The sequence below is a fragment of the Mustela nivalis genome (assembly GCF_964662115.1).
Source record: "Mustela nivalis genome assembly, chromosome: 1".
Lineage (NCBI taxonomy): Eukaryota > Metazoa > Chordata > Mammalia > Carnivora > Mustelidae > Mustela > Mustela nivalis.
In genome coordinates this window covers 27,050,064-27,064,058 of record NC_139020.1, presented here as the reverse complement: position 1 = coordinate 27,064,058, position 13,995 = coordinate 27,050,064, and the positions used below count along the sequence as shown (strand labels likewise).

At 35.2% G+C, this 13,995-nt stretch overlaps 1 protein-coding gene across 8 annotated transcripts in view; it reads left to right on the top strand.

The window, feature by feature from the left end:
- Positions 1 to 13,995, top strand: part of USP25 (ubiquitin specific peptidase 25) — a 133,576-nt gene that overhangs the window by 16,264 nt on the left and 103,317 nt on the right. For all 8 annotated transcript variants that reach the window (XM_082689239.1, XM_082689234.1, XM_082689237.1 and 5 more), the window contains exons 2-3: positions 8,855 to 8,932; positions 12,141 to 12,285. In XM_082689239.1, the coding sequence (XP_082545365.1) occupies positions 8,855 to 8,932; positions 12,141 to 12,285 (223 nt within the window). The remainder of the gene's footprint in view (positions 1 to 8,854; positions 8,933 to 12,140; positions 12,286 to 13,995) is intronic.

The window sequence follows — 13,995 nt, the reverse complement described above, 5'->3', positions numbered from 1 at the left end:
GAGAATTATTGGGTAGAAAGATAGCATATAGGTCCCGCTATTGGGCAAGAGTTCTGTGAGTATGTCAATTTTTGCTCTGTGAACTGTCAGTACATGTATTTAAATTCTTCACATTTGGGCTGTGTTGTACAGTAAAATTTGGCTACTGATATGATACTGTGTTTGTACTTCCTAACTGGGGGGATTTTCTAAGGTTTAGTCTTTGATTTTCTGCCGTCTTCCTTTGTAAGCTGTCTTTGAGAGATCATGTATTTTCTCACTTCTATATGTTCATTAGTACTAAGTTTGTATATTCAAAATTAATTAAATGTTATACCATTAGATAAACTCTTGTTTCAGGTTTTCAGTTGCTGTTGTACATTTATGCTTACTACTCATTCATCTCGTTATCATGTCTGTGCATTTAATTACTATTTCTTTGAAGCAGATTGAGAAGTAAGTAGTACACAGAAAGCTTATAGTTTGGCGGTGGTGGGACATGTCAGAAATGCATATATGATATTCGAAGTTAAATGAAGTATTTATAAGATGTATTGGTAGGACGAAGAAGAGGATCTAAGAGGAATAGGAAAGGCTTTGTTGAGGTGGGAGTGGTTGAAATGAAAGGAGGACTAGTAGGTAGATTGACAGTTATCATTCTAGGCAGGGAAGTCCATGAACAAGGGAAAATAAACAGAAGAATTTGGTGCCATCTGTTATCTACCAGTAGCTTCATGTGGCTAGATATGATATAATAAAAAATAAATATTTAGTCTTTTTACCAGTCCAGTGGCCAGGAGAGGGACTGTAGATTGAGTTCAGTCACCGATGGCCAAAGATTTATCAATCATACCTATGTATTGAAATCTCTAGTGCCTTCCATACTTTTAATAAGTGCTCAGTTAAAAAAACAAGTGCTCTGTTAATGGCAGTTCTAGGCAAGAACTTAGCATATATAGTTAGTTTTTCCCTTCCTAATTATTTTGAGATTTATTTCCTTAAAAATACAGAATTACAGCATTAATGTATTGTTAGAATATAAAAATTGCTTTTAAGAAAGCTCTATTAATAAGGGTCCAATTAGGATACAGAAACCACACAGTAATTTGAATAGGGAAAGTTTAGTATAGGGAAGTATTCACCAGTAACATATAATTGGCTACAAAAATGTAAAGAAAACTAAAGAATAATGGAAGGATTAAATTTGGGAGAGGTTTGCCCTCAGACTGAGTTTCAGTTCTTGCTATAGATGTGATAGAAGTCCACTGGGTGAAAGACTGGGACATTGATGCAAATAGCCTTATAGAACCGAAAAAGAAAGTTGTTTAGAATATATGCTTTATTAAACTTAGCACTATGTCTCGATGTTTGGACTTGCTAGTAGTCAGTAGGGTGCATTATGTCTGTAGTGAGTATGACCGCAAATTATATTTGCTTTAACAAAGGAGTTAACTGTGACACATATAGCTGTGAGGAATTATATAGTATTCTAGTTTGAGAGTTCTATGTAGAGTGTATTTATTTTGTTTTATTAGTATAAGGGATTTTATTTTTGGACTCCCAAGTTCATTAGGAAAGTTTAAGTGTAGAAACGAGATAATATGAAGATATATTTTATTTAAACTTCAGATCATATAGTTCATCATAATCAAGACGTGACTTGATTCACAAAACTTTTGTTTACCCAGATGTTTTACAGAATAAGGCACTCTAATTTAAAAACATTGTCTATCCCAAAAGAATAGGATAGTTGGGGTTTTGGAATGCATGTCCTCATAGAAACTATGTTTCATGGTGTTAGGTTCTTATTTGGCCTGGAAATGTATTTAACTCTATATGAACTTACAGTGCTGTGTAACAGTTTTTTTGGGGGAAAGTGCATTTAGAATATCTGTTTATGATGCATTTCTGTTATCTGCCAGCTAATAAGGATGGGGGTTACTATTAGGGACCTGGATATCATGCAGCTGTTAGATTGATTAAAGAGTTGGGGTGGCAGGAAAGAAAATGGACTGAGGTGAGGAAAGGTGGGAAAAACCAACTATATCGATTGCTCTTAGCTAACTCTTTACTTTTCCTCTCCTTTTTTTTTTTTTTTAAATTTTATTACACGAATGCTTAAGATCATTTGTGGCTCTGGGATTCTATAAAATGATAGGGAAAATCTTTCTAAAATCAGAAGTTCTGGAATATTTAAGCCTAAGTGTGAAATAGTAAATAATGAATAGTGAAAAATAGTAAATAGCGAATAGTAAATAGTGAAAAATTAAAATGCATGCCTTCAGAATTACACACCTATAGAGTTATATAATTAATTTTTTTGTAATGCTATTCCCAAAAAGATTGAGATAAGCCTTGACTCTATGATGCTAGAAGATACAGGATTACCCCAGCCATTATAGAGTTACTGTCTAGATTATTTGCAATTGAAAATTTCAACAAATTTTACTGTACACTCACATTCAAGTAGGGTTGATAAGACCAGAACTAGGAAATGAAACTTTCTATGGGATTCTAGATAGACTGTAAGAGGGTGTGGAATGTTTGTTTAGTAAGTGGATCTGATTTATGTATACTTCTTGTTCTGTCTTCTATAATCACTTAGTATGTTCTTTCCTGTGGATGAGTTCAAGGCCTATGACCTGACTTACTCCAATTCATTTCTGCAAACTTTGCTGTAGTTATATATTCAGTCAATATTTATCAAGTGCCTACCACATGCCAGATGCTGCATTAGTTACCGGGAGCACATTGATGAGCAAAATAGTCTGTGCTCTCTTGAGACTTAGAGTCTAGTGGTTAACCATGGTGTATTATTGTAATCTATGGTAAGTGCCAGGAGACCCTCCAACTTTAACTGAAGGAAACTGGTACCTAAATTTGGGTTGATAGATAAGGATAGAGAGAATGTGAAATAGATGGTATCTTTTGAAATCAGTCTGATTCTAGTGTAGAATTGCTCCCATATACATTATTGGAAGAGCCTAGTGTGCGTTGAAGGTTTTTCCCAGTGTCCTCAATCTGGTGAAATATGTTTGTGTTTTGTTTTGTTTTGTTTTGGGTTTATATCGTTGGTAGAGGCAGAGGCAGGTTTGCGACTCAAAAAGAAGCCACATGAAGGACAGATTTATGTATTTGGAATTATCTGTCTAGGAAGTATGGGGATTTCTTGTTATGGGAAGAGATAACATGAACTAAGGCAGTTTAGTGTTACCAGGTAGATCCAGAAGATATTTGCAAAAGTAGCTGTGTGTATGGTCACATGCCTTAAAGGCAGTAGAATGGTTAATCCTTTCATTGATAGGTGATTAAAATACCACATGGGCCTAGCAGTGCTTTAGAGAATGTGATCCTGAAGTTTAAGAATGCCTTGGGATTTTCTATCAGAATAGGATTTTTCCCTCTTTTTTTAAAAAAAAAAAACTCGAAAGTGTTTTTAGAGGTTATTCTAGGAGTTGCCTTTTTTTTCCCACTGAAGATGGAAACTTTTGGCTTTCTTTCTTTTTCACTAAACCAGGTTTTATATGTATTTGGAAATTCAGGAGCCATTGACTGACTTGTGAATCATTTGCCCCTTAATGTAGAAAGTTTTCCTGCCTTATAGTTAGTGGTGCTCCACTTTTTTTGTGCCATTATTTAAGTATTTTACATAGACGATAGTATTGCATTTTTGCAGTGAGTTTTCATTTTTCACTGAATCTTTAATCTCCAAAATGAAATATAGAGAAAATATGGAAAGGGTACAGATTGTGGAATTTGAAAAACCAGTTTTTGTTCCTGTCTCTGTACTTAATAATCTCTTGAAGCCTTTGTTAGCTATGAAATGAGAGTAACTTTTTGGAGGGTGTGTGTGCACACACATGTGTGCGTGTGTGCTCATATTAAATGAGGTTATAAACTGGAAGCACTCAAAACACTTGGCATACAGCAAGAACATAATAAATGCTTATCTTCTTTCTTTAGTCTAAGCCAGTAAGTGATTCCTTTTTTTTCATTCTGAGTGTTAAATATGCTGTATATTTACTGAAACAGATTTAAAACAGACCCAACATTAGCTAGGTTCAATTGGGGAGGGAGAGAATTTCTGTAGAACTCTCTGAGTCTTAATTTATATTGGAATTACTGATGCTTCCTTTACCTAGAAGTGTGTATAGTACTGTATTTTGCACATAGTGGGCACTTAAAGATGTAATCATGTGATAAAAATAACATTGAGGAAGGAATTGGAAGGCCTGCATGAAGTCTTGCCTTGTTAGCTTATTGATTTCTGTGGTGTTTGCAGTTGCTGAATTTCTTTGAACATTGTGTCTTGCCTTTCTTGGTCCAGCAGTGTGAACAGATTGCATCCTCCTCCTTATATTTTAGTATATAAATTCATACAAAAAAGACCTCAGAGCTCAGAAAATGAGCTCTAGAGAGGGAAGTGGGTTGGATCCATCTTGGATCGAAAGTTGCTAGTCCAGGAGGAGAGAACCCATGTGCAGGACATTTTTAGCTGAGGAGCAGGGTGTCTGCAGACCAGAAGTGTGATAAATAGAAAGGTGCAAACCTTGAATGAAAGACCAGGGTCTTAATTACAACAGAAATAGCAACAAGAAAAACATATAATTGTAGGAAATGAAGGTGCAGGTTTTCAAAGACAGGAAAAGCACAGCTGGAGGATGCCTGTGACAAAGGAGAAAACGACAGATGTGATGCTTTCTGTGCCATAAACTTAGAATCTTTCTCATAGCTTACCTCTTCTGATCTCTCTCCCATTTTTTGCTAACTAAACTAAGAAAGTTTTTTCACCTTTTTCTCCTTCACACTCAGCCTTCTACTCCATCCCAGTCGTTTTCTCTTCCTTATTCCATTTTCCATCAAAATTCACGAGATCATGAACTATGCTAGAGATACGCCTGGATTATTTTTTTTTCTAAGATATTCAGTTGACTGTGTTGTGAAAGATAAACAAAACATCAAATTACCGCTACAAGCTATGAAATTTCAAAGATGTTACTTCTTTTTAATAAAATGCTATTTTATTAAAATTTAAATAATTTTAAATTTAAAAAATGCACTGTCAGTCGACTCTTACCATAATAGGCTACTCCAAAAGTTAGTGGTGTACCAAAATACGGTCATCATGTTCACCAATTTTCAGCTCGGTTAGGGTAGCTCTTCTCCACAGGTGCCTCATTCTTCTGGGGCGAGTGCGCTACCCAGGGTCATGTTCTTCTTAAGGAAGCTACAGAAGTTCAGGAGGGAAGCCCAGTCATGCAAATACATTTAATGTCTGCATGACTGTCTTTAATATGTCATTGGTCAAAGCATGTCCCATGGCTAAGTCCGTCATCAGTGCAGCAAGGAAATTGTCTCTCTAGTGAGAGGAAATTAAAAGTGGCAAAGGGTGTGGATACAGAGATAAGAGAATTGGGAGTCTAACATGGGCCCTTGTAATCTTTTCTGAGCTTTATTTTCCTGTTTACTTTTTATTTGTAGTTTTTAGTGGATATACTGTTTTGTGTTCCATCACTTTAGCTTAATATGATTTTGTGAAGATAATCTCTATATAGGTTATATATTTGCTATTTAAAAATATGCACTTGTTTGCTTGACTCACACTATGTTTCTAAGTCCATCTATATAAAAAATCATCTGAGATGCTTATTAAAAATGCAGATCCCTTAGCCATCAGCCCTAACTCCTCTGGAATCACTGTCTCTGGGGCTGGGGCCAAGAATCTTGTTTATTATCAAACTCATTGGGTCATTCTTCTACTCATTAAAATTTAGAACCACTTCCTTAGTGTGAGGACGCTTGTATTGTTTCCATTTTTCCAGCATTGTAAATAATAGCTGGTAACGTTTTTATGAGTGACTGATTTGGGGGAAGTGTTCAGTAGTCCTTCCCTGATCCTTGACCAGGTAATTTGCAGTTGAGGGAAATAATGTTCCGTGTAAAGAATGGAGTTTGGAGTGCTGGTGGTGGTGAGATTACAGAGAAGCACATAAAATCTTCCAAGTTTTTTATGTTCAGTAAAACAAAACCTTAGATAAGAATTTCTGTAAAATTTTTCTACATCTTTAACATTGTGATGTTTGGTATTGAGTAACTTAGTCATGGTTCTATTTGCTAGTTTTTGGTACTACTTTAAATGAACATAGGGAAGTTGACAGGTTTGAGGAGAGTTCTTTTTCATCTCTAAGTTTGATCGTTTAATTTTTTTTACTCAACTATTTTATTTCTGGCATTTTATATGACCTTGTTTATATACTATTATTTTTATTTTTAGATAGTCTTGTTATTTCAGCTCTTTAATAAGGTTGTTGGAAATGAAAATTCATTGATGGCATGATGGATACTGCCCATGCTTATCTGATACACATTATTTGCTTTTCTTCACAAACAGAACCTTGATTTCATTTTCAAATTGGCTTTTTGCCTAGCTGAAAAATATGTTTCCCAACCTTCTTTGCAACTATGAGTGGCCATGCAATTTTGTTCTGCCCAAGGAAGCTTTAAGTGGAAGTCACTGAATGGGTCTTCTTAAAGCAGTTAGACTGTTTTGGCTTATGCCCTTTGTCTTATGCCCTTCCCTTTATCCTCCCTGGAACTTGTACTGGTTGCTTGAGGAGGCTTCGAGAGACAGACGTTTGATGAATGTCACATATAAGAGTGTTCAGTGGGAAGGCAGAAGGAGCTTAGATCTTCTTTGCATGTGGGAGGTCTTATCAGATCTGGATTGCCCACCTCCAGTCTAATTACGTTAGGAAAAACAGACACTGCAGTATGTTGAAGCTACTATTTAGATGGGACTCTGTTATATGCAGTTGAATGTAATTTCTAGCTTATACATGTGATTTCTATGAAAGATATTTGGATGACCATTACCTCAAACCTGATTTTCAGTATGCTTTTTATTTTTTTTATTATATTTTATAATTTGTTTAGGACCCTTCAACTCTGAAGGTGTATATGTTATGCATATTTAAATTGTCAAGTATGTGGGGTGCCTGGGTGGCTCAGTGGGTTAAGCCTCTGCCTTCAGTTCAGGTCATGGTCTCAGGGTCCTGGGATCGAGCCCCGCATTGGGCTCTCTGCTCGGCGGGGAGCCTGCTTCCCCCCCGCCCCTTTTTCTGCCTGCCTCTTTGCCTACTTGTGATCTCTGTCAAATAAATAAATAAAATCTTAAAAAAAAAATTGTCGAGTATGTTTTGAAATGCACATTTTATGGCTATTAACAAATCTGTATACAGAATATCTTAAAACCTTATAATAAAGTAATTTTAAATTTAAAGTTGCAAGATAGTACAAACTTCTACAACTTTTTTTTTTTAAACTATTTGAGAGTAAATTGCAGATATAGTGCCCCTTTGAAATTTAAAATACTTCAGGTTGTATTTCCTAAGAAAAATAGACATTTTTTTACATAACTATAGGGCAGTTATCAAATTCAGGAATTTAATATTAGTTCAATATTATTACTAAACAGTTCATATTCATATTTCTCCAGTTATCCCAGGAATGTCCTGTATAGCATAGTGTTAGATGCAGTTTGGTTTCCCACATTTGATTACCAGGCCTTTTTTTTGTCTCCTTTAATCTAGAAACTCACTCTTTGTCTTTTATGACATAAGCATTTTAAAGATAACAGAGTAATTACTTGGTAAAATGTCCCTCAGTTTGGATTTGTCTGATGCTTCCACAAGATTAGATTCCGGTTATGCATTCGGGCAGGAGCACCATAGGTGGTATTGTCACCTTGGTGTATCCTACAACATCAGGCAGCATATGCTGTCATTTTATTCCAGTATTGGTAATATTAAATCTGATTATTTGATCGAGGTGGTATTTGTCATTTCTTCATTATAAAGTTACACTCTTTCTCCCTTTATAATTTGTAGGAATAGAGTTTAAAACTATGTAACTATTTTATTTTCCGTCAAATTTTTACCCCCTAGTTTTATTATCTGTTGAGGATTCTTGACTGGTTTATTACTGAGATGAATGTAAAACATTTTCAAGAAAGATTTCAGCAGGTTCTTTTATTCTAGGGATGACTTCTTTTACACTTCATTTCCATTGAACTTTATTTTGTGGTGCCGTCTTACAGTTTTAGGGAACTTGTTTGAAGAAATATGGAGATGTCGGAAGGAACATGGTTCTTAATTAGGGGGGTTCAGGGCAGTATTTGATAGTGGGATCCCATCCCCTTTTCTCTTTTCTCTCCAACAGAGTATAATAGATCATGAAGACCAGCAGATCTGAAGCAAATGGGGGCAAATGATTAATTCTGTTTGGGATCTTTTATGATCCCAAATTAGAGGGATTAGAGAATGAGATGATCTTCTTTTTCCTCAAATAGATCTTAGGATCACCATCTTGTAATATACACACCTAGTGTGTGGTTTGTCCTTTGGCATGTCTTTTTCAGACATCATAGGGAAATGGATGCTGGCTGACCCTAGGGTCAGGGGGAGGTGCTAGAACTGCCAGGATTTCTCATTCAGTGGCCTCAGCCCCTAGTGAAAGTAGCCCTGTGGATACAGCTGTTTTCCTTAATTCTTCTTAGGCTTAATCATTGTGCATATCACCCTTTTCTTGTTGGGAGGAATAAATTAGGCGGTGAAGAATGGGCCAGAAACTCTTAATTCAGTAAGATTTCTTGGGAAGTAATAATAGAAGTTCAAGTTCCCTTTTGGAAACAGGAGAATGGTTAATCTCCCTAAAATAGTGAAATTTGTTGAGTCTTTGTCAAGTTCTATATTTTTTTGTTTTCTATACTAGTTTATTTTGTTTTCTGTTTTTTTTTTTGTTAAACCCATAGATCATTTATTTTCTTATTCTTGTATATTTTCAGATTTTAAAGTGTATTTCGGTTTTTCTTCTCTAGCACCAGCAGACGTTTTTGAATCAGCTGAGAGAAATCACTGGGATTAATGATGCCCAGATACTGCAGCAAGCCTTGAAGGTACGGCCTCTGTTCTATGGCATACAGTTTAAGTTACACCCTCACCTCTACTGCCTACCATATATGAAAGGTTTTTAGTTACATTTTGTGGTATAGTAATAGAGATATAGGAAAGAACTTTCATAACGTAAGAGCCTTATTTAGGCTGTGATTCTAAGCATGTTAGTTTTCAGCAGCCTAATGTTCCAAGATACCTTGAAGTGACAGATAATCTTTCTCTGTATGGAACGCTTCTCTTGCAAAATGAAAGGATATGAATCCAAATGCGATGGCTGATTGACCTCAGAGCTATGATGTTAGAGTTTAAATGGGGGTAGAGAGGGGTGCAGTAGGGAAATACAGGGAGGAAGAAGAGGAGAGAGAAAATGAATGGAGGGTAAGAAACTTACATTTTTTCTTTCCAAGGAGAAATAAAACTTGGCTAACATTTAACTAATTGCACCTTAAGAACATTCAGTAGCAAGCTGGTTAGTATGTGCAGTAAGTAAAATGCATCATTTTGGTTGCATTTTCTGATGTTCCCACATTTCCATGCGGAGGAAACCCAAATGAGTCAAATTACAGGGATATGTCCACTAGAAAAGATCAAGGGACTAAGAGATGTTTAAGAACTAGAACTGCAGGGGCACCTGGGTGGCTCAGTCAGTTAAACCTCTAATTCTTGATTTCAGTTCAGGTCATGATCTTAGTGTAGTGAGATCCAGCCCTGCCTTGGGCTCATTGCTCAGCAGGGAGTCTGCTTGAGCTTCTCTCTCTCTTCCTCTCCCTCAAGGGCGCAGCCCTGCCCCCCCCCCCAAATAAATAAATCTTAAAAGGAAAAAAAAAAGAAAAGTAGAACTGCATTTTAAGGTTATTTCTGTATTGCTGCTAAAGGCTAACAGCAATATAGTATTCTTGCTCTTGCAAGGCATACATAAAACTTCAGTTCTTTGGAACTTGCTCCGAGAGATGAGTTTAATTATGTAACTTTTGGCTCTGAGCCAAAAGTTCTTCATTTGTTTTTAGAAATAATCTTATCTTTCGGATGATTATACTCATGATAATAATAAGTAGTGGTTATTAAACTCCTATAATACTAGGTGCTATTCAAAGTATTTTATGTGGCTAACGTCCTCCTGGGAGCCCTGTTGACAAAGGTGCTGGCATGTGGAAGAGCTGGAGTACAAACCAAGCTACCTGATCCTGGGGGGCCACACTACGTTTCCGATTTTACTATAAGCTTTGCTTCATCTTTTTTTTCTATCAGGAAAATGATGAAACAGTACTGTTCAGAGCATTAATGCAGGGTTTATGAAGCAACTGTTAAGTATTTGGAGAGGAAACAAGAATGTCAGACCTCAGTTTATGACCCAGTTACTCCATATCTGTTCTCAGAAAGTGCCTTTACCATTCTGTATCTCTGAGTGTGAGGCTATACCCATTACCTTGTCAGGGCAAGTTTGCAGAATTCACTTTTCTTTTTTTTTTTTAACTTGGGAAACATGTAGAATATGTTTAATTAAATGAACATAAAGAGTTAATCAAATGACCTATTGTCCATGTTTTCTTTGAGGTAGGTTTTGTGCTATAGTTTTTTTGTTTTGTTTGTTTTTTTAACTTTGGTTTCAATTACCACCAACTACTGGTGGTGGGAGATCAGTACACTTAAATCTTAACTATTAGCCAGTGTAACTCTGTAAGATGTTTAGTAATGAGTTGACTTTCTCAGTAATATACTGACAAGGAATCTACTTTTGGGATACACATAATTGATTGATTTCAATACTCCTGTTTTAAGAATCTATTTTTAGCCCTTCAAAGTAAGTGATCTTCAAGTTGTATAAATCCCTGTTATATTCAGTTTATTATTATTATATGAGGTAGTATATAAAAAGCTCCTAGCACATTTCTTGGCATATATTAAGTGTTCAATAAATGTAGCCATTGTTACTGCACATTACAGCTATTTTACATATCTAGCTATAGATTATATTATGTTGCTGGTGAGTCATATAAGAGTCTTATAATGATTACAATATGAAGTTTAAAGCAGTGGTGCTTTTCCAACTGCACTCTTACTTTTTTCTCTCTTCCTTGACTAACGAGAATGGGAGTAGGGGTGGGTTGACGACCTCATTCTTCTAGTTGCTCAGGTTTCAAATCTTGGAATCATCCTAATCTTTCTCCTTCTGTCAGCTCTCACATTAAATGTGATAGCAAATCATGTTGGACTCTCTGCTTTAGCCCTTTCTTTCCTATAGTCTGTTCTCAACACACAGCCAGAATGAGCCTTTAAAATGTAAGTCATACCATGTAATTTCTGTCCAAAACCCTCCACTGGCTTCCTATTATAGTCTCTGTGTTTGCTAAAGTTCATGAGGCCTGCATAGTCTGTCTAGGTGTTCTGGCCTTCTGTTACAAAGATACTTCACTATTAATATCTGGGTTTCCTAATGTTATTTCAATTAGCTATCTCAGAGCTACTGTTATATTTATTATTAACTCTATAGAGAATAAAGACATAGAACTGGTCATGTCTCTTCTTATTACTTTGCTGATATAAAAATCCTTGGTTTTCTAGCATTTGCTTTCTTTTAAATTAACTTTAGAATAACTTTGTCCAGATAAGCTTTTGATGAGAATTACGTTAAATTTTTATGCTTAGTTTAGGTAGGATTGTCATCTTGACAGGATTTCTGTATGACAGTATTTCTGTCTAGTTCTGTGTGTCTGTCCAGACTACCAAGCTTCAGAATGTTTTGGCTGTTTCCTCCCTACAAGTCTGATATTTGCTTATTTTTACCTCTAGGTATGCGTTCAGCATCCATATTAAAGTTTATAGTTGTTCTTTGCAGAAGTACTGTTTCAAATATTCATTCTCATCCTTTTGTATAGCAAAAAACATTTTTTGGTTTATTTATTTGTTTAGAAATACAAGTTTTGTGATTGACTTTGGTTAAGGAGAAGCGAAAGTAATAAGAAACGAAGAAATTATAGAATAGATTTTTACATTAGGAGGCCTATTAGAAAAAGGAATTACTATTGATAGAATGTACTTTGTTTATGATCAGTTTGTAAAATTAGGATCACATAGAATGATTTCAAATCTAAAAGTGATTTTTGCTATTTAAGTATTAGTTGTTACAGAGAAATTTAAATAAAGTGTGTAAGAATGCATGGATTCTGAGTTATTCCAAAATGTTTGATGTTGCATTCTTGATATTTGAAGGATAGTAATGGAAACTTGGAATTAGCAGTGGCTTTCCTTACTGCAAAGAATGCCAAGACCCCTCAGCAGGAGGAAACAACTTACTACCAAACAGCACTTCCTGGCAATGATAGATATATCAGTGTGGGAAGCCAAGCAGACACAAGTAAGTTTACTTCTCTTTCTTAATATTTTAATAATGTAATTAAAAACTTTCCTTGGGAATATATTTTGTTTAAGCAGAGGTGAAGGATAAAGAACCACTTTAACCTTGGTTCTTTTTAGTGTATATGAAAAGAGTATACTTTTATTAGCTGCATTATTGTTTTCTCCAGTTCAAATGTGAAAGATTGTACTTGAGTTATGTATCCTTTCATAGAGCATTTCATTTATTATTCATTGTTTTGAGATATCGAACAGCTATAGGTATCTCTCATGAAAGAAACAAACATTTCCAGGATTTTAAATGGGCACAGACATTTGTTTTATGATTTTAAATGTTGGTAGAGGCCTTAGTATTATTTTTGAAGGTAAGCTATTGTTTCTAATTACTGATAGTTTTACCACTTAACAGAATTTCCCTTCCCTCAACCCTTGCCCCTCCCCAAAATGAAGATTTTAGAATAAAGTTTTATTACCATGTAATAAAGTAAACACAATCACACAGACATATACACATATATACATACATATGGAAAGTTTTATGTGGGATTCTACTTTTTCTTTATAATGTGAATAGTTCATGCTTGTATGTAGCACTGAATTTTTCAAAATATGTTTAGTTACCTCTATATATCATTATGATGTAATAACTGCACTATATAAAATGTATTTATTTTTATGCATTCTGTATTTGAAAAGTTTGGTTACTAACTTGTATTTGAAGAGTATCTGAATTTTTTTTTTAAGATTTTATTTTTAAGTAATCTCTGCACCCGGGGTGGGGTTTGAACTCACCGCCTCAAATCAGGAGTTGCCTGCTCTACTGATTGAAACAGTCAGGCATTCTTCTGATTTTGTTTATAGACTTTCTCAGAGTTAAGAAACAACTAGGAAGAACACATTCATATTGTTGTTTGTAACTGTTATCAGTAAATATTATTTTAATGTTTGTTAATAAAATACTTCAAATTTTCAGGATAATTTTAATATTTTATATCTTATGTGCCAAAAGCTGAAATATTCCTACCTCACATAGGTAATATATTGGTGATGAAAGAAGTTTTATATGTGTGAGACAGACGTAATTGTTTATGTCTACATCCAAGACAAACTGTGGTTTGGACCCTAGCTGTATCTCTGACTTCATTTTCTACTGTTTTTCTCTTCTTACTTCATAAAATTGTGATGATTCAGGGTGGCTTGGGGTTCTTACCGACCCAGTGCTATTTAATTTCTTTGTTCTTTACACTTGCTGTTCCTTCTGTCTGGAATCCCCTCTAGGCTTTACCCCCAGCTTAATTACCTCTGGTGTTGTAAGACTTAGATCAGGAGCTTCTGGCCTTAGAATACTTCCCTTTGCTTCTAGGTTGGAGTAAGTGCTTCTCTAGCACCAGGGCTTACTTGGGTCTTAATGAGTACTGTGTTATTTTGAAATTATTTGCTTATGCCTTTCTTGCTTACCAAATGGGAAGCTTAACAGGACGAAAGACCATTGATGTGCCTATCATCACACTAGAATAGTTTGTGTAGTTTCTCAAAAAGTGTTCATTGAATTATTTTAAATAATACCCAAAAAAAGCTGTGTCAGAACCAATGAAAAGGAATGAGGTTGAGAAGCTTGTTGTAAGAAGTAAGAAAAAAAGAGAAGTAGTATGAATAGTAGAGAAAATGGAGTGTGAAAATAACATCTATCTTTTAGTTTCTGAGACTTGGG